This window comes from Alligator mississippiensis, chromosome 5 (assembly GCF_030867095.1).
Source record: "Alligator mississippiensis isolate rAllMis1 chromosome 5, rAllMis1, whole genome shotgun sequence".
Classification (NCBI taxonomy): domain Eukaryota; kingdom Metazoa; phylum Chordata; order Crocodylia; family Alligatoridae; genus Alligator; species Alligator mississippiensis.
In genome coordinates this window covers 193,220,538-193,240,709 of record NC_081828.1, presented here as the reverse complement: position 1 = coordinate 193,240,709, position 20,172 = coordinate 193,220,538, and the positions used below count along the sequence as shown (strand labels likewise).

The 20,172-nt window shown below is 42.1% G+C and overlaps 1 protein-coding gene across 1 annotated transcript in view; it reads right to left on the bottom strand.

Moving 5' to 3' along the window:
• CCDC7 (coiled-coil domain containing 7) overlaps window positions 1-20,172 on the bottom strand; it is a 213,810-nt gene that overhangs the window by 106,824 nt on the left and 86,814 nt on the right. Inside the window, exons 12-17 of the mRNA XM_059729133.1 lie at window positions 19,267-19,365; window positions 17,831-17,934; window positions 9,415-9,493; window positions 7,303-7,368; window positions 3,633-4,280; window positions 137-216 (exon numbers count right to left, since the gene is read on the bottom strand). Coding sequence (XP_059585116.1) covers window positions 137-216; window positions 3,633-4,280; window positions 7,303-7,368; window positions 9,415-9,493; window positions 17,831-17,934; window positions 19,267-19,365 — 1,076 coding nt within the window. The remainder of the gene's footprint in view (window positions 1-136; window positions 217-3,632; window positions 4,281-7,302; window positions 7,369-9,414; window positions 9,494-17,830; window positions 17,935-19,266; window positions 19,366-20,172) is intronic.

Sequence of the window (20,172 nt, the reverse complement as noted above, 5' to 3'; positions counted from 1 at the left end):
TCATCTATGTAAACAAGAGAGAGAGAAGACATTCTCCCACTTTAGGCCTCCATATATTTATATCAATTACACATTCAGGATACTCACAGTGGTTATTTCAGATCTATAAGAAAAAAATAGGATTAAGTTTCACTACCTGTTTCTCACTAAACTTCCTTTTTTTGTTTCTGTGGCTTTTCTAGGTTTAGTAGATCTTTGGGGATCTACTTTCAGAGGCTGTAAAAAGCATAATAATAAGGACTGTTAATTGAGAATAATAAATTGGATAATGATTCACTTGAAAAATAAACAGTTTTGATTATTCATTGTATACCTCTACTGCTGAAAAAGCTATTTATTTAAACTTGCAGTTATTTATCATGTACTAATAATGTTCTAGGTAGCATATAAAGGCAAATAGCAAGACAATCCCTGGCTGGAAACTTAAAATATAAAAGGGCAGAACATAATTTAAAAAAAAAAAAGCCAGAAAAAAAGTCATTTTAGACAATTAAAACAATTCTTGTTATTTTAGAGTTAACTAAACTAATATTATTCAGGATATCAATCACCCAGAGAGTTCTGGGAGAAGGAAGCATGTTACACCAGTAACTGAATGAACAGAAGTGCCAATATGTAGGCTAAGCAAAGTTGTACAGGAGTCTAAGGACAAAGATAAATTTAATATTGATGTGGTGAATAAAGGGAAACTGTGTTTTGAACAGTTTGGAGAGAAACAAATTGAGTAACTGGAATATTAGTAAGGAGAAAGCTAAATAGCTAATAAAGGAGAAGATAACAAGTAACTGAATTAATATTTCAGCCCTTGAGGGAGTTTAAGGTCTCAAATTTCCAAAAACCCTAACTACTGTGAAGTAAGTTTTGGTGATCTCTTTAAATCCTTTTCTTTGTCCAATGCATTTGAATAGAGAGGAAAAGGATAGTGTTGTCAATAAAAACAGAAGAGGAGGGAAGAGAAGTGAAGAGATATCAAACTTGATCAGAAGGTCAGTTTTGATCTCCAAGATAACAGAGAAATAGACAAGTACTGGCAAAAGGCCATATGTGCATCAAAAACAATGAAATGTTATAAGAACCCAGCTGAAATGTTATATGAGCCAGGAGAAGATGCATTTGAAAACAGTCAAAGAGATTTAAAAAAGAATCATGGAAACATAGTGCTACAAAAGCCAGTGGACAAAGTGATCAGCAATTGTATTTCAGTCTGCAAAAAGCTCAAGAAATCAGATGGGACCATTCCTGCTCCTGAAGCTGTATTAACATCCAAGACATCAGTGACCATTGGGAACTTGTGATTAGTCCAAGCCACAAAACAGGAAAGTAGTGTTTGCAGGGTGTAGCAGGGGGCCTTCTTGGGGCCGCTTTCCCTGTCTTCCTGCCCACCTGCTTCTGGCCTAACCACCCGCCTTCTCACTCGCCATGCCTTGTTGTTAATTATGTAATAGATGTTAATTAAGTGGGAGGCTGCCCATTTCCTGCCCCGATGCCAGGAGGCACTATCTGCGGCTCCATTCCTCCCCTACACCGCAGTTCAAGCCTCGCAGATGGCATCTAGGTGTTATCACAAGTCACTGGCCCCCGCACTGGGCCCCAGAATCCTCCTAATTGAACCCCACCTGGATTCCTCTCATAGGCGGTCTCATCCGCCTTCATACCGGGCAACATAGCTCCCTGAACTGCTTCCCCTTCGGGTGTGATCCCCCCACCGGGACCTTTAACTCACTAGCCCTGGCCCACCTCCAGGCCAGCCGGATCCGACCCATGGACCGCATTTTGCCCACCCCTGGGTTACAGTAAACCACAAGCTGAATATGAGCCAACTGTGTGCTCTCGCTGCAAAAAAAGTCAACAGCATACTAGACTGTATTAACAGGAGTGTTTTTTGCAAGTCAAGGGAAGTGATTCTTTCACTCTATTCAGAGCTGGTGGGGCCTCACCTGGAGTACTGTTTCCAGCTTTGGTTGCCACACTTCAAAAAGGATGTGGACAGATTAGAAGCAATCCAGCAGAGAGCTACAAACATTAGATGCCTAGGAAGCGTGATTTATAAGGACAGACTGGAAGCACTAGGATTATTTAATCTGGAAAAGTGTTTTCAAATACCTGAAAGAGGTATCTGACTTCCTTATAGAGGATGGAAATGGACTTTTCTCTGTTGCTTTACGGGACAGAACTAGGAGCAAATGAACTTAAGCTGCAGCAGGGGAAATTTAGGTTGTAGATAAGGGGGTATCACTTTTCTGACAATGAAATTGGTCAAATATTGGAACAGGTTACCTAAAAAAGCTGTGAAATCTCCATCCTTGGAAATTTTCAAGAGCAGGTTGGACAGATACTTGGCTGGGATAACTTAGGGTGATTTTGCCTTGAGTAGAGGGACAAGACTAGAATAACTTACAAGGTTGCTTCCAGCCCTAGTTTCCTCTGATCCTATAAGGATAATGATAAGTACCTAAGACAAATAAGGATAGGGAAAAAGGAAATTACTGTATCAGAGGTGGAAGCAAAGCAGATTACTTACTGTGATAAAATCAGAAAAGAAGGTTAAATAAACTCCATCACAGAATATTGAATGAATGGGCATTTCAAATTGTTCCTCCAGTATGCAAAAAGTTTCAATTAACCTACCAAATTCAGCAGTAGTACCTTGTGACTCAACAATGGCAAATGTAAAACTTCTCTTCACTGAAAAGAGGGATAGAATGACAATCTTTATAGCTTCTCTCTCTCTCACTAAGACAGAATGGGGAAAGAAGCAATTAAAACCAACAAGTGACAGATGGGCTAAAAGAAAAAGGTAGAAGAAAATAAAATTAAATAAGGCAATTTCACTGACTTGTTCAAAAGAATAAGAATACAGTAAGTACTGAAGTGATGATGGATTTTTTCCATTCTCCTTGAAGGAATTAGTAAGATTCTGAACAGAAAAGAATCCCAATTAATGTATATGTTACCATTAGGACTAATCTGAAATTTCACTGTCTTCAAGGAGAATCTTTTTCTTGAAATCTATACTAAATTAAGCACTTTGTTTTCTGGAGCTGAATATGTACTTTTGAAAACTCTGTGTAGGAGGCAGGAATTTCAAAAGAACTGTCTGAAAAAGAGCAGCTTTTGAAAATAAAGAGAACATAAGAAGTCAAATGACAGCAAAGGAGGTACAACAAGAAAAAGAAGGGAGTAAGAAAAAGTTCTAATTAACAGTCCTAGCAAGCAAGTAATAAATGTGCTTTCATCAAAATAGTTTTGAAAAAGAGAACAAAAGAACAAAGCATGCTAACCAATGTAATAAATCTACAGAGTTATCGTTGTTTTTCCAAGGACTGTTATAAGGTATCCATACATTTAACCTTTCAGCTAAAGTACATTTTTAAAGAATAGTGGAAGGCTCCAATATATATATATATTTGGTTTCTTTCACCACTCAGGTTAGGAAAACTTATACCAGCAGGACCTTTTTTTAAAGAATGAGGAAAAAATCTGAAAAATTAAAGGGGTTGAAAAAGAAATAATACTTATTGCTAATACAGTCCATTAGTTACCATCCTTGAACTATAAAAATAAGAGTGAATGTATAGTTCTAATATTAATATTTTTTAAAAAGCCAAAAAGAAAAATATGCTTGTTCTTACAGCCTCTGATTTGCCTTTGCCATGGGCTTTCATTTCCTTTTCACTTGACCTTTCTGTGACTTGAATAGGTAACAATGAGACTGAATCTTGGTCAGCTGGCCTAGTTGTATATTGTGCATTCTCATAGTCCTGTTCACCCAACCGATTTACTTGAGTCTCTTCTGTAACAGGAAGTGATTCATAAGCTTTATACAGGGGTTCTTTCTCCTGAACAAGGATTTGCTCCCTTAATCCATTTGCTGGAATTCCATAGTCTCTACATATTTCTCTATCAGAATCTTCTTTCTCAAGTTTAACATCTTTCAGTTGAGATGACAACAGAGTTTCTTGTATTTTCTTAGTGTCTGTTGAACTTCTTTTTCGAAATAATTCATTTCCAACTTGTTTCCCATTGTGAAATGCTGATAATTTCTGTTCTGGCTTATCAGCTTCATTAATAGATTTTCTTCCTGAGCCTGCATTATATTCTCCTTTGCCTTTAGATTTTGTTGGTTTTTTGCCCTTTCTTGATAAATCTTTAGAATTGATCTTCACATCACTGTTAGCATCCTCATTACCACTATCTGCCTTTGCATATGAGAAGTGTGCGTCTTGAATAGAGGCAGGTGCTGCTGGTTTTGAGAGTTGCTTGCTAGCATTTTCAGTTTCCTGTTCAAAACCAATATTTACAGTAGAGTAAGTGTTGTGCTTTAGGTTTTAATTGAACAAAGAATATAAGCACTTGCAGGGGCAGATCCAGGCAGGGTGTAATGGCATGGCTATACCTCCCTTCTGGACCGCACTGTGCCACAGAAGCCTCTAGACTTTTCTGAAGTCCCCAAAGCAAGTGAGAATTCCATGGTCAGATGCATGCCCCATCCCCTCCTTTCCCCTGCCTCCCCTTCCCTACCTGCTGCTGCTTTCCCCACTGTCCTAGGGGTGGGGGAAGCTTCAGAGTTGCTTCTACCTGCTCCAGCCAGCCTGCCTGGAGGCTGAGCTCAGCTAGGACAGCCATAACAGTAATGGATGCGGGTGATACCCCCTCCCCACACCTGCTCCTGAGGAGAGCTGGTAAGTCAGGGAAATCCACTCCCTACTTATCACTGTTGCTGCTGCACCAACTGAGCCCAGCCCCAGCATAGCCTGGCTGGAATGGGCAGGAATATCTATGAAGGTTCCCCCACTCCCCGACTGCAAGAAAAGCAGCAGCAGTGAGTGAGGGAAGGGGGCAAAGGATGGGAAGGGGACATGCCTATGAGCCAGGATGGGTGGGAGGGCAATTCTTAGCTGCTTTGGGGACTTCAAAAGGTCCCTGGAGGCTCCCACAGTGTGGCCTACCTGCATGGGCTTGGGAGGAGGGAGGAAGGGGAGAGCCAGGAGTGGCATGCAGCCACTCCTGCAGGATGGGTTTCTGCTTCCAAACCCCACTTTGTCAAATCCTGGATCCACCCCTGAGCACTTGTTAAAAATGCTAAAGTGCTTACAAATTTAAAAGTAGTTTAAGGTTAAAAGGAAGATACATGGTTTAACTCTCATATAGAACTAATTAATACTACTGAATTAAAATTATGAAACAATTACTTAAAGATTTTCAAAGAATGGGCTGAAAACAGACTGCAAATTATGTTTCACCTAAAGGCATAATTCATCCTATTCTGAAATTCATCACAATGAAATCCATTATGATTAATATATTAAAAGCAAAGACCTATGTTCAGACAATATTAGGACTTGCACATTAAAATAAAAACAGGAAATGGAAAAAAATTCTATAGAAAAGTTCTCCATATCGCATTATGTAGTATGGTTATTCTGATTTTTAAATATGTACTTTATTTTTTATGAACTGTATAGCATTAAGTAACAGGATGCACACTGTGATCAAATTAACATTGCTTTACATTTCATGACTTTTTATTTTAGCTGCAAATCTTTAAAGGTGCATTATTAACATTGATTTTTTTTTTTTTTTTTAAACAGGCTGTAGCAGGTCAGGCCCTGGGGATGGCCATGCCACCCCCCCAGCGGCTGCCTGGATCCTGCCTTACTTGCCCCCTGTGGCCTCTCAGGGTCCTACCCTGTTGTCTCGCCTACCATGCCTTGATGTTAAAGTAAAGCAGGGAGGCTGCCCTCAGAGGCCAGTGAGCTTGGGGTGCTATTTCTACTCTGTCTGCACAATTCCTCTGTCTCCAGGGTATTGACTTGGAGGGGCTCCCCCTGAACCCCAACACAGACTTGGCCCTTGGGCCTTAAATCTTTACCCGAGCTTCAGCTTTCTGGCTTTGGCCCTCTTGCTCTAGATGAGCCCCTCAGCCCCAATCTTGCCCCCTCAGGCTCTGGCTTGTGCCCTCAATCTTTGGGGCTTCAGGCCCTCCTCACAGGGTCTGGGCCTGCACCCACAGTCTTTTTGTTGCATGTTCTGTTTCTTGGTTTGCAGCCTGGTCCTCCCACAATGATAGCGATGCACCCTAGGCATTGCCTTTGGCCTCTAATCCTCCGCTTTCAGCTGCTCCCAGTCTTTTGGCATCAAATGTGAGCACAGGTCTAAACCACAACTGCTTCCAAAGTAAATTCTTTATCCCAGCCTGGGGCTGTCACACCATGGTAACAAATGATCATATAACCAAAATAACTTATCCTCTATGTCTGGTGCTGCTGGGCTTCCTTGTAGTCCTCCCAGGGTCTGGAGCTCCCCTGACTGGGCAGGCCAGGCTCTTCCCTCCCACCTCCCCTCCAGCCATGGTCTGGAGCTCCTATGCTCTGGCAGGTCAGAGCTAGCCTCCCTCCTTGGCTGTGATCCTGGCCTTATGAAGCTTGTAGCCACCCCTCTGGGTCACCTGATCCACCACTTCCACTGTCGGTCACTGGCCTGATTACGTTGTCAACACCTGGGGCAAGCAGCCATTTTTCTTCAAAGGCTCTCTGCCCCTCCTAGTCCCTCCAAGTAGTCTAGTCCCCACTTCAAACCAGTTGGTTGCTTCCTGGCTCTGGCTCTTCTTCCATAATGGGGTAGGAGCCTCACTACATAAACTCATTCATAATAAAAATAATTTTTAATTCCATTCACCTGAAAATATGCTGTGCAAGATTAACAGCACAGAAACTAGGTTCCTCTTTTCCCCCTGGAAAACTCAGAACAGATCATTAAGGATTTTAGTATCTTCCAAGATTCCTCATCTTTACTTCCCAGTACAAAAAAAGTGTGCCCCACCACCCAAGAAAAAATTTAATAATAGGAAATCAAAACAAAAAATGGACAAGAAAGCAAAGGTAAAGCAATAGGCTCAACCCTCCCCTCCTCATTCTCTGTATCTGTGAAAGGTGAAACTTCTTCCTTCATCTGACCTGATAACTAACTGCCATAGGCACACTTTCAGAACTTCTTTCCATTAAACCTTTGTTACATTAGCAACTTTAAGAGAATGAATACCAGATGAAATGAACTACTGGTCTGAACTGATATAGCAGTGTTTATGTTTGAACAGATATGTTTATGTACCCATCAAAATCGTTGCTAAATAATTTTTAATTACACCAAGTGCTGCACCAAGTGCTGCAGCGGGCACCAATGGAAACAGAAAAGGACTAACAAAACATATTTCACAGCTATTTCTAGAATAACCATCAACAGTAATAATATAAACTGATCACCTTACAAGAATATTGTACACGTATTTTTCTATCTTCATACCTTTAAAGCTTTCTGTAACTTTTCCTCAAGGCTTTTCTTCTCTCTTTCAAGAACTTGAAGGCATTCCTATGATACATGAAGAAAGTTTAAGATCTTGTGATTTTTTTCACTCTTATCTTCTGAATCTATGACATCAGCCCTGGATTTCTTTCATATTTGGCAACTAGAATCAGAGTTAAGTCATCTGATTTCTTTTCTTCTGATCATAATGCAATGATGACAGATTTCTTGTCTGAATAACAACTACAGATATTTTCCGCTAAATAAAGTTATTTTATAACAATTATAATAATTGCAATTTACCTTTATTCACATACCACATGCACCTTTAAAAAAATTAAATTAGCTATCCAAGATTGGGTTGTATGTCTAAGTAAGGAAGCTGATTTTTGTGTTGGAATGAAATCATGGAAATACCTAATTGGCTGCCATGAGCTGTGCTCTCTTCCCTTCCCTTCTCAGCTACATGGAGGAGAGATATAATATGCTGCTCAGATTCATACTCTCTTGTAAACTAAGCAACTCAAACTTTAACTGTCATAGCTGCTGCTGAACTGCAACAGAGTTAAAGCTGGACATGGAGCTTGCAGAGAAAGAGTGAGTAAATCAGAACAGTATATACTGTCCAAACTCCATGCCGTTTCATTCATCTGTGACTGGAACAAAGTTTTTTTTTTCATTCTGCCTTCAAAAAAGAGGTGCATGTCTTATTTGGAGATGTGTGGTATGTGCGAAAATGCAATATTTACCACTGGTCTGAAGCACCGAGTCATTTTCTAATATTTACCTTGACTAGTTGTTGTACTACAGTGCATGTGACATGCTCCACTAGAGAATGTAAATTTATTTATTCTAATGAAATTAGAATAAACACCAGACTATGGTTTTTTGTGTAACAAGTAATTATGGTGCTACAGGAGGGACGATCAATCTTGCAGTTAATGCAGTAAATTTTTTACATGTGCCAAATGCCTTCCTGCCTTGAGTAGGAGGCTGACTAGATGAACTTGTGAGATCCTTTTGAGTTCTACTTGCCTATGATTTTATGAACCTGGGCAAGTCACTTAACTATTGTCTGTTTTTCTATCTATAAAATAGAATAACATTTTCCTATCTCTAAGACCATAGCAAAATTTAATTTGTTACTGTTTGCAAGGTGCTCAAAAAACTATGGTGTTACTTAACAGCCAAATTATGAGCAGGGATTCTGGTTTTCCCTGATAAAAAACCCCCACAAATTCTCTGATAAAAACACCATACTCCGTGATTAAAATTAAAGCTCCCCACCCAAGCCCTGCCGGTTCCTCTCACCCCCCACAGCCCTGTTGGTGTCTCTCACTCCACCCCCCACACCCCCCCACCCAGCCCTGCTCGTGCCACTTACTTGCCTCCACAGCCTGCTGGTGCCCCTCGCCCCCAACCCACAGCCCCACCCCCCACAGCTGCCTGGGCTATGGGGCCTAACACAAAGTAGGTCTTTTTCCGCCATAAATGTGAGGAGTCAACGGCCAAGAGTGCATTATTGCCAGTCACCAGTACCACATGCAATTAAATTATATCATTGGATAAGCGCTAAAATCACCAGTAACAGAAGAGCTGATACTATTATGAGTAACACCCTTAATAGTACCACATACTTGATAATGGTAATCAACAGTACTAATGTGGAATGCATGTATGAACATGGCACTAGAAAGCAGCCCCCATATAGTTTTAGATGGCCAGAGATGTCATGGGTGTGTAGAGGACAATTGCCCTAAGCTTGGCTAGGATGTAGGCTTTTTTTGCTCATGTCCCCAGGGTATATGTATGCTTGAAGTGGCAATAGATTGAAATATTATCATCTGCAGAGAACAGCATCTGGATTCAGATTCACAACACAGAGTATAGCATTAGACACCTACCCTTCAACTCTCAGGAGCTTTTAAAGAGGAAGCCAAGATGAAGATCAATGGCTTCCCTCTCTCCCTCAAGATCTTATGGGAAGAAAGTCCCTTATCCGGTGATAAAGAATGAACTGGATAATTGGACAAATTGTCCAAAATCAATCAGATTCTAAACACTACTCTAGTCCCACATAACACTTTATCAATACTGCATGCAATATGTTACCTGAGCTTTAAGTAAATCTTCTTTCATTTTCTGATTTTCACTCTCTTTTTTAGCCTGAGATGAAACTTTCTTTGGTTTTCTGTAATTGATCAAATGCTTTCACATTAATAAGTTTTAATGGTAGAACTATGGAGACGACAAACAATATAAGTTTTGTTAACATGTTCTTCACATAGAAAAGCACGAACTTCAATGTCATTCTTCTTAATCAAATTTATAAAACTGCTTTTCAAAATTACTGCCCTTTTTACCAAAGCAAGTATAATTCCATGCCATTCAAGCAGACAAAAGAAAGATTATTATCAAGTACTAGAGACTGAATTTATTTGGTACAGACCCATATTTCTGGGATGTATATGTTCCTGAAACAAAAGCTCAAAACCCTTTAGGAACATCCACTTGAGCCATACACATGCCCCTTTGGCATAAGCATTCAGACTGACAGCTCATAAAGAAAACACAACTAATTTTCAGTTTCTTCCTCCACAAAACAGTATCAACGTAAGAGTCTAAAAAGTGCTAACAAAGAATGGGAAGGGTACATCCATAAATAGAGTGAACCTTCACATGCTTTCTTTATGAATTCTGACTTCTGTAACATTAACCAGTTACACAAAACTCAAAGGACAATGGCCCTGAAGAACACAGCTTTCATGAATTAGCAGGGACAGGTGCAGGAAAGAGTTTATGGGTACACTCAACCCCACTTTTAATTCTTGCTCCACTGAAAGTTTAAAACAAACTGTCCAACAGGAAGAGCCACAAATCTATTCAAGCCAAACTGAGGAAGTCAACTGACTTCATGGCTCACTTATCTACTGGATTTCTACTAGTCTCTTCACTCCATGAGTGTTAACAACCCTTGATCTTCCTCTATTCAAGCTAGCCTTTTTTTTAGTTATATTGTCTGCTTTATACTCCTAGCAATATCTCTCTGCTCACTCCCCAGCATGTCCAATAAAGGTGAACTCCTACCTAAGAACGTGTACTGGGTGGTTTTGTTCCTAGGAGATTCAAACCACAGCAAGTCAGAGAGAGAGAGAGAGAGAGAGAGAGAGAGAGAGAATGGAGGGGCATAGTTAAAAGCAGGTTGATCTGTGCAATGACACAGAAGAGGCAGGAGGGAGTTGCAAAGGTCATTCAAAGAGATAAATTACTGCAGTGACCCTTTCTTAGAATCAGAGAATCATAGAAGTAGGGTCAGAAGGGACCTTGTAGATCTTCAAGTCCGACCCCTGCCTGGGCAGGAGGAAAACTGGGCTCAAATGACCCCAGCCAGGTAGGCATCAAGCCTCTTCTTAAAGACCCCCAGGGTAGGAGCCATCACCACTTCCCTTGGAAGTTGGTTCCAGATCCTAGCCACCCTGACTGTGAAGTAGTTCTTGTATTATTCACTGCAGCAGATAGAAGCTGTACTAGTGGTACAACCAGGAGTACATAACGCTGGCAAGGGTGGATGAGTGTAGCTGGTCTCCTATGTAGAGGTACTGCCAGTGGCTTCATGAAGCAAGTCCTCCCCCAACCCCAACTGTTTTTTTCTGTATATTGAGGGTGGAGGGAAGAAGCCAGTTGTGAGCACGCAGTGAGAAGAAAGGGAGCAGTACTTAAAGCCCTGCTCCCACTTGCTCCATGGCTGGGGGCTGTCAGAGGTAGGGGGAACTGTTTGGAGCTTGTAGTCTTCTTTGGGAGTGGTTTTGAGGGCAAGATGCTCTCAGGGGCCACACAAGGGACTGGAGGGGGTGGGTCACAGGCATCAAGAAAATTTTAGGGGTGAGGGGGTGACTGCATGGTAGAGGGATCTGGGGTGAGATGGGGCAGGGGTTTTATGGGGGTAGGGATGTGCATTGGGAAGATGGAGTTTAGAATTGAGGGGTATGGTGGTATCGGGGGGGGGGGGCAGGGGGGAGTAAAATGGGGTAGGAACAAGAGAGACTGTGGGAGAAAGGAGCCCAGGGGCTGCAGTGAGGTTTGAATGTTCAGAAGAGCAGAGGAGGACTAAGTGCAGTATAAGGGGTACCTGCCCCACTCTAGAGCTTGTAGTCTGCCACCTGACAGCCTCATTTATATTTATTTTTGCTTGGGTCATATATAGCCCCTAGTCTATTAGTAGGGTTTCTAGTTTCTTTTTAACTGAGGAAAAATATGCATTGTGTTATGGGATGATGCACCTCATCATTTGCACTTCCTTTTCAAAATCGTAGATATATCCATGTTAATTATATATCAGATCTAGTCACTCATTCACAAGGTATTTAATACTGTAACTAGAACTTTAGGAAGTTTCATGTCTCCTGGGTGAAATGATGTCACAGAAATGTTGTGGAACTGCTCTAGTGCTAATATGTGTTCCAAGACTTTCAGGTGCAAAGACACTCATCATAGTTGAAGTAAACAAATGAGACTGATGCTTTTGGACAATAAAACCTACAAAACTTCTAGAGATATCATTAGTTTTAACTTTAAAATACCTAGACTATGCAACCTGACTTTTTTCTGAAAAAGTGAGTTTTTGGAGAAATTGCCAGCCTGTCTCCTTACATTAAAATAGGAGCATGGAATCAGAATCTAAATGAGTGTGGGGGAAACCAATGAAATAACTGACACGGAAAGAGGTCAAATAGTTGAAACAAAAGGTCATTTTGTGGATGACAGTGACCACAACATGATAAGAGTACATGATCCTAAGGCAAGAAAGGAAGAATAAAGTAGAACAGTAGAATAAAGACACTAGACTTCAGAAAAATAGACTTCAACAAACTCAGGGAAATGGTGGGCAGAATCCCCTAGGAGGCAAATCTGAAGGGGGAAGGATTCCAGGAAAGCTGGCTGTACTTTAAGGAAGCTGTATTAAGTGAAGCTGAATTTTGGACATTTATCTTGTTGGGATCCTTTGACCCCAGCTGACTTCCTTCCCCTGAGGCAGGGGGCTGGACCCGATGATCTTCCAAGGTCCCTTCCAGACCTAATGTCTATGAAATCTATGAACAGAAGCAAGTTATCCTGATGTGACAGAAGAATGGGAAATGCAACAGATTAGCCTGGCTAAACAGCTATCTGTTCAATGAGTTGAAACGCCAAAAGGAATCCTACAAAAAAATGGAAATTTGGTCATATTGTTAGGAAAGAGAATAAGAGTATTGCACAAGCATGCAGGGAGAAAGTTATGAAGGCCCAAGGTACAATTTGAGGGACAACTGGCAAGGGATATAAAAAGGCAATAAAAAAGGGGTTCTACAAGTAAATCAACGAGTCAGAGGATAACCAAAGAAACCATAGATCTCCAGTGGAATGCAGAAAGCAATCTAGTTACAGATGAAGCAGAGAAGGGTGACGTATTTAATGCCTTTTTTATTTCAGTCTTCATAAATAAGGCCAGCTACAAGATCATAAATGCAGTTGGCGGCAAAGACTGGGAAGAAGACAAACAAGAATTAGCTGATATAATTCCTTTAAGTAAGCTGCAGACCCCTTGCCCAGTAATTAAAGCACCTGCACAAGAATTAACAAAACACAAGATCCTTTCTCAGATTAATGCCTTAACCACTGGTTAGAGAATCATGCTCCTTTTCACTTATTCTTCTGATGGGACAACAAATCTTTAATTTTTTTGCTTCAAGAAACTAGTGTGTTCAGCTTGCAGAAAAGATGATTAAGAGAGGATATGCTAGCAGTGTGGAAATATCTGAAGGGCTGCCATAAAGGAGGAGAACCCCTTTTCTCTATTGCTGCAAGGAGGAAACACACTAATGGCTTAAAGTTGAGGCAAAGCGGGTTTGAATTGGATATTAAGAAAAACTTTTTCATTGTTAGAACAGTAAAGAGGCAAGAGTTCAGACACGCCTTTGTCATTAGTGTCTTCTACTGGATAGCTCTAGATAGCTCTACAATCAGTATATAGATTTTTGGATCACCTTTAAGATGCCTAACTCTCCCCATGTCAGCATAAGGCCCTAAGCATCTAACTCCGGGCAGCTTTGAATTCCACCCCGAAGGCCTGATACCCAGTGTTAGATGTTACAGTGTTAAACTTGGAGGCACCTAACTCATCTGAATATGTCCCAGCCTATCAAAACTGAGGTCCTTAAAATTTTTATTATGTAGTGTTTTATCAGGATACAAACTTTGTTTTGAAAATAATTTAAACTACTCGTAAAGTATTTGTAGGACATATCCATATAAATGATCCTTTATAAACTCTTGCATGTTTGAAGTTATTTTTTCCTTCAGTAAATATTTATAATCTCAGTCATTGTAGGGAATAAACATGAACTTATCATGATTTTAAAAATTAATTTTTAATCTCTTTGTTGAAACAGATCATACCAGGTACAGTTTTTAATACAGATGATAGATTTTTTCTGTGTCTTTGGTATTGAAGAATCAATGCAAATACTCTCCAGATTTTCATTTTTTTTTAAACAACTTGTAAATAAAGATAGAATTAATTCAGGGGAGTTACAGTATTACTGTATGTATGTATTACAGAATGTACAGTATTACTGATTTCAAAAAAGGAAAATGATAAATAGTGAAATAATTATGTTGGCATTTAAAATCTCACCATTATCGTTCAGAGATAACAGTCCATTAAGATAAACAGGGCACTGCAAATTGACAAGGACTTGCATAAATTAAGAAAATATGCTTCACTAACAACAGTTACTAATAAGTTGGTGCATGTTTTTAATGTTGGCAAGGCTCATTTTTTTTTTTTCACTCAGCATTGTTATTTCAAGAAAATGATACATTTTTTATATTTTAAATATCCCTTCAAAAGTCATTGAAATTTACCTTATAGTGCACAATTATCATCTGCATTATGATAAAACCTAGGGATCCCAGTATCTCTAATTTACTAGCTATTGTTCCAGCAGAGCGAAGATGGTCCCCATGCCCCAAAGAGCTTACATCTTAAGATGTATATATGAAGCAAACAGGGTAGTGGTTTCCATCACCACCTTTAATCCAGCTCCGGTGTACATTTATATGTGGAATTTTATGGGTTTGTAGATACTACAGAATGGAAGCTAGGTGACAGGAGGGAGGTAAGAAGGAAAGGAAAGAAAGAAAAGGGTGAGAGGCAAAAGGAGGGAAAGAGTAATGCAGGACATTCATCATAGAGTTGAACATAAAAGCCTTAAGGACCCTGGGGCTAACAGCCAATCCGCAGAAAAAAAGAAATAGGAATGCTAAGTGAAAAGACTTTTGGCAAAAGAAAGCTAAGGTACAATGGAACAGCCAGGCACTGGGAAAGAAAGCTGTTTCAAGCATCAACAGCAGTAGCATAATTAGAAGGGCAAGCAGAAGGGCTGTGTGAAGCTTCAGTCACTGATTCGATTTGTAGGAGGATTTGGCCCAATTCGGCGGCTCCGAATTGAATCAGGAGACCCATTAATCTCTCCGAATCAAATTGGAAGACTCGGATTCAATTCGGAGAGATTCAACGATTCAGTCACAGACGTAGCTTTGTATGTTTTTTCTATGTACCACAAGGTACCAGGCGCAGCTCATGAATGCTAAGGTGGAGGGGCGGATGGAATGCCCGTCACGGCGGGGGCCTGCAGGAGGGCCGTGATCTCCTCAAGGCCCCCTTCCCATACCAAGCTGGCCCAAAGGGCACCCTCATTTCTCGCCCGCCACGTCTTTGTTGGAGATTAAATGTATGGGAGGCTGCCTTACATCTTCTTGGACACGGGTTGCTGTAATATCTGCCCCGTGGACTCCTGGACCCCTTGTGGGTCCTGTTCTGCAAATGGGTGCTTCAGGGCACCCTAGCCTTATGGGCTATGCATGGCTCCAACCATTCTGTACCACGCCCCAAGCCTCGCAGCTGGAATAGACGCCGTTCTGTCCAGGTCTACATCCTCTCTCTGGTGCTCGGGCTCTCCGCGGCCCTGTCTCTGGCACGTCTCAATAATGCTGCCCCCTTCCCTGGGGCTCACCACAATGCTGCCCCCTTCCCTGGGGCTTCTCAGCAACACCGCCTTTCTGGGGCTTCTCAGCAACGCCCCCTTTCTGGGGCTGGGGTCAGTGCACCCTGAATGCTGCACCCTTGCTGGCGCTGCGGCCCCCACACTGCTGTGGGTCCCCTATGAGGCCTCCTCCAACCCCTAGTAGCCTCACCCAAACCACCGGTGACAAACAGTAACACAAACGCAAGCCCCTTGGCTATAACATAAACAGAAGCCGCCCGGCTATAACAATGTTCAAGCCTACCGGGGATTCTTTATCTCACAGCAGTGTCAGATGCAGCTCCTGCATCAGGCTTCTCTTCTCTTCCATGACAGAGCTTCTTCCTCTTTAGCTGCTGGCAGGGAACTGCCTCTGGCCTCAGCCACTAGGGTTTATAAGGGAGCCAGGCCCTGCCCCTTTCAGTCAGCTGACCGCTGGCAGGTGTGATCTCTTGCTAGCTCCCGTTGCCCTGGCAACCAACAGCTGGGCTCCTTATTCACTGCTAGGGCTCTTTCCCTAGCAGTTTCCCCTCTTTAGGTGCAGGGCACCTCCGTGCTCTGCGACAGTCCCACAGGAAGGTGGGGGCAGAGGGGGTCCCCTGCGCACTTGCTGGCGGACCTGGAAGTAGAATAGAAGTACTTCCAGTCCACTTCTGGGTCCAGCGTGCAGGGGACCCCCCCCCCCGCACCCCAGCTTAGCAACTGGTGCCTCCTGGGTCTGGGGGGGGCACCCTGGGTCCCCCCCATGGCTGACTGCCGAGCCAGAGGGGTGTGGGGGTCCCCAGATCCAGAAGTGGACCAGAAGTACTTCCAGTCCTCTTCCGGATCCACCAGCAAGTGTGCGGGGAACCCCCCTGCACTCCAGTGGGACACCATCTGCCCCACCATCTCAGCATTCACGAGCCACACCTGGTACCTCCAGCTATTTAGAAAAAACATAAAAGCTGTGTCTATGGCCAAATCACTGATTTTCCAAATCAGAATCTTCAGATTTGGATTAATCGAATTGGGGCAGTGATCAGAACCAGCTAATCGAATCACAGTCCCCTGAATTGGGCCAAATCTGAATCTGAAACTAATATTGCCCGCTTCGCACACCCCTAGCAAGCAGGTCACCAGCCCCAGGAGCTGACTAGGGCTAAGAGCAGACATTCAGGTGGGTTAGACGGAGGTTAGATCATGTTAAAAATGGCCACCCAATCTAAAGTAAGTTGGAATGGAGGGGCTAGCGGGAATCAGGGGGGGCAAGCAGGCTTGGGGAGTGAATCAGGTGTCTGTGGGGGGATGGGGGTAGGTTGCACCTATGGAGGAAAGGGGGGGGCCAGCAGCATCTAAAGGAGATATGGGGGGCAAGCATGATCCACAGGGGGATGGGGGAGCAAGTGGTGTCTGCAGGACTGATCGGGGGCAGGCAGCATGCATGGGTAGATGGATGGGGTAGACGGCATCCACAGAAAGATGGGAGGCAGGCAGCATCCATGGGGGATAAAGGGAGGCAAGTAGTATCCACAGGAGGGGAGGAAGAGGACAAGCAGCATCCACAGGAGGGATGGGAAGGCAAGCATGATCTGCAAAAGACGGGGGGCAAATAGTGTCCACTGGAGTGATCAGGTGGCAGGCAGCATCCAGGAGAGAACAGGGAGGCAGGAGTGATCTGCTAGGGGATGGGGAGCAGGTGGTGTCCCCATGAAGATATGGGGAGGCAAGCTGGGAGGATCCACAGGGGGATGAAGGACAAGTGACATCCACAGGAGGGATAAGAGGACAAGCAGTGTCTGTGGGAGCAACTGGGGGGCAGGCGGCATCCATAGGAGGGATGGGAAAGACAGGATTCTGTGGGGGAGTGCAGGGGTGAGGCACAATCCATGGAGGGATGGGCCGGGGGGGGAGGGGGGGCGGTCAGGTGGCATCTACAGAGATTGGGGGGCAGGAACAATCCAGGCAATGTAACTCATGGGGGTACAGGGGATGAGCAGAATGCTCCCTTCCCCAGGGAGTCTGCCACAGCAGGCACAGCCCGATACCCAATAGCATGTGTGTGGGGGAGAGGGGGAGCAAACTGGGCATCTACGGTGGCTTCCAGGGAGCCTGTGCTGCAGAGATGCTATAGTCAATTGTTACAGCAATAACTACAGCAATAGCAGCTGCCTCCAGAATACAGACCCAAGGTAGGTAAGACTCCCCTCTGCCCTCTTCTCCAGTGGTTGGAATAATTCCCCCTCTCTACTCCAGGCACTGAAGAAGCATGATACACTTCTGATCAACATCCAAGAAGAGATACATTTGAATTAGGGTGAGCATTTGATCTGCTAACTAGCAGAAACAACAATATTAAAACTAATGAATAAGGAAGGACTTTATTTTTAATGTTGAATCAGGTCAAATTGTAAGCCTCGCCTGATTTAGCGTCATATGGAGATTGTCAGTTTGTATTATACCTAAATCCTAATTCTGTTTGTTCTTACCCTCCTGTTTGAATTTTTGCCATTGCTGCTTCGAGAGTCTCACTTTCAGAAGGTTGCAAGAATGCTGAAAACTTCTTTCTAAGTTCTGGCATTATTTTTTCTTTCTGTAAAATGTAATGCATTAAAATTGATATAATAGCAACTATGCTTTTTCAACAAAGAGTAGCATATTAGTTACATTGCAAATATGTTGGTAATGTAAGCCAAAAAACTGCCTAAAATGCTAAACAAATTCTGCCCTTATGAAGCCTTTTAATGGACAGATGGATAGAAGAAAGGAATTGTTTAAGCATACCCAATGGAACGTACATTTGAGACAGAAATAACTGGAAGCATCTGATGGATGCCAGAGATTGATGAGAACCACCACTTATGACACTCATTTGTTGCGTTTTCCACAACCTTTGTGACAACAACAGGGAGGATGCATATATGAAAGAGATAAGCAGACTTGCTGGGAATTAAAGACAGCCAGAGAGGAAACCTCTATGAAACTTTGCTACTACTTGGAAACGGAGTCAGAGATGCATCGGTTAATGTGCATGTGCCATGACACAAAGTCATTACCAAGCTTTAAATGGGGATTTTAGCATACATTATACGGGGATTTTAATATAGCTTGTATCTAAATTTTAATACAGTGAGTTCCAAGGTGGCTGTTTTTATTAACTATTTAATGAATTGGTAGAGAGGAATTTGGCACTTTCATGAATTGTGCTAGACACGTAACAATAGATTTCATAGATTTTTAGGGTTGGAAGGGACCTCAGAAGATCATCAAGTCTAACCCCCTGCCCCTGGGCAGGAAAGAGTGCTGGTGTCAATGACCCCAGCCAGGTGTTTGTCCAGTCTCCTCTTAAAGACCTCCAATGCTTTCAAACAGACACCTACTGAGTTTTTAATAAATAAAAATCAAGGCAAATATTTTAAATATCATCAACAATAAAGAAATTAAACATATATAATGATGTGCACATTTACAGAACCCTATAAACCTTAAGTAGTGAATGTTTAGCATGATGTTACATTTTTGCTTTTAAGGTCATCCATGTTTGCACAGGGAAATAATAAAAATACATATATTCCCTGTATCTTGGGATCTGGGGTGCTTATAGAAGGAAACTTAAAGAGAAACTTATAGAAGTACAGAGAAACACTGAGACTGCTGGAGCACACAACCCCGCAGCATTGAAAGTTTAGTATTACTTTCCAGAAGAGTACTAAAATTCTTTATCTCTGGAAAGGAGATACAGCTGAAGCAACATACCAGCAATTTTTTTCTTCCTTAAAAATACAAGAGGAAAAATAAAGACAAAAAACGGTTCTGAAGGGCTTATCTAGAAAACAACCAGAATTACTGCTTTGTAGAAGCAAACTTTTTCTACTACCTGTCTATTGTTAAAATGGTTAACCATTTACTACATACATACACTAACCTCCATTTTTTCTGTCTCTTTCATCTTTTGAAGTTCATTCTCCATTATCTGTTTCTCTTCTGCTAGTATCTGATATTCATTTTCTATCTTCTGGTATTTCTAAATAAAGATACTGATATTAGGCTATTTAAGTACTAAAATTTTTGGTTTAATATCAAATACAACTAACTCTTAAAAATATAAAACATCTAAACAAAAAGAATGACTCTGCTATGTTTCCAGCTGGAAATGGTAGGAATGTTTTTAGGTGCCAAATGCTTTCTGTAACTGGTGAATGAGGGGGGCACCTATCACATTCTAAGGAGGTGTTTATTGCTCACTAATTTAGAGTCCTTAGCTATCTCCCAGATTTTTATTTATTTCAACATTTCCATTTCTTGGACATATGAATTCAGTCTTAACTTTAAACTTAAAGTAAGCATGCATGTGTGTGTTCCCACCCTTGTCCTCCCTCTCCCTCCACTCTCCTTACTTATTTTTATAATCACTATTTCCTTGTATATTTTATAATGCTATATAGTATTTTAAAGCAGGAATGGCCAACCTGTGGTATGCATGCCAGATATGGAACAGGAAGCCTCTCTGTGGCACACAGCAGACTAGGGAGTGGACAGACAGCAGGTAAGGCAGGGAGCAGAAAGCAGAGTAGCAGATTGGGCAGGCAACACATGGCCGAAAACAAAAAGCAGAACAGCAAATCAGGCAGGGCGTACAGGGCAGAGAGAAGAAAGCTTTGCAGCCAATCAAGAAAGGGAAGGGGATCAGAGTGGCACACAGGGATAATATGGGGGTAATTTATGCCACGCCTGCCAAAAAGGTTGACACCTACTGTTCTAAAGCATATGCCTCAAAATACAAGCAAATGAAAGATAAATAGATTCAGAACCATCTGTTATAAGTGGGTTC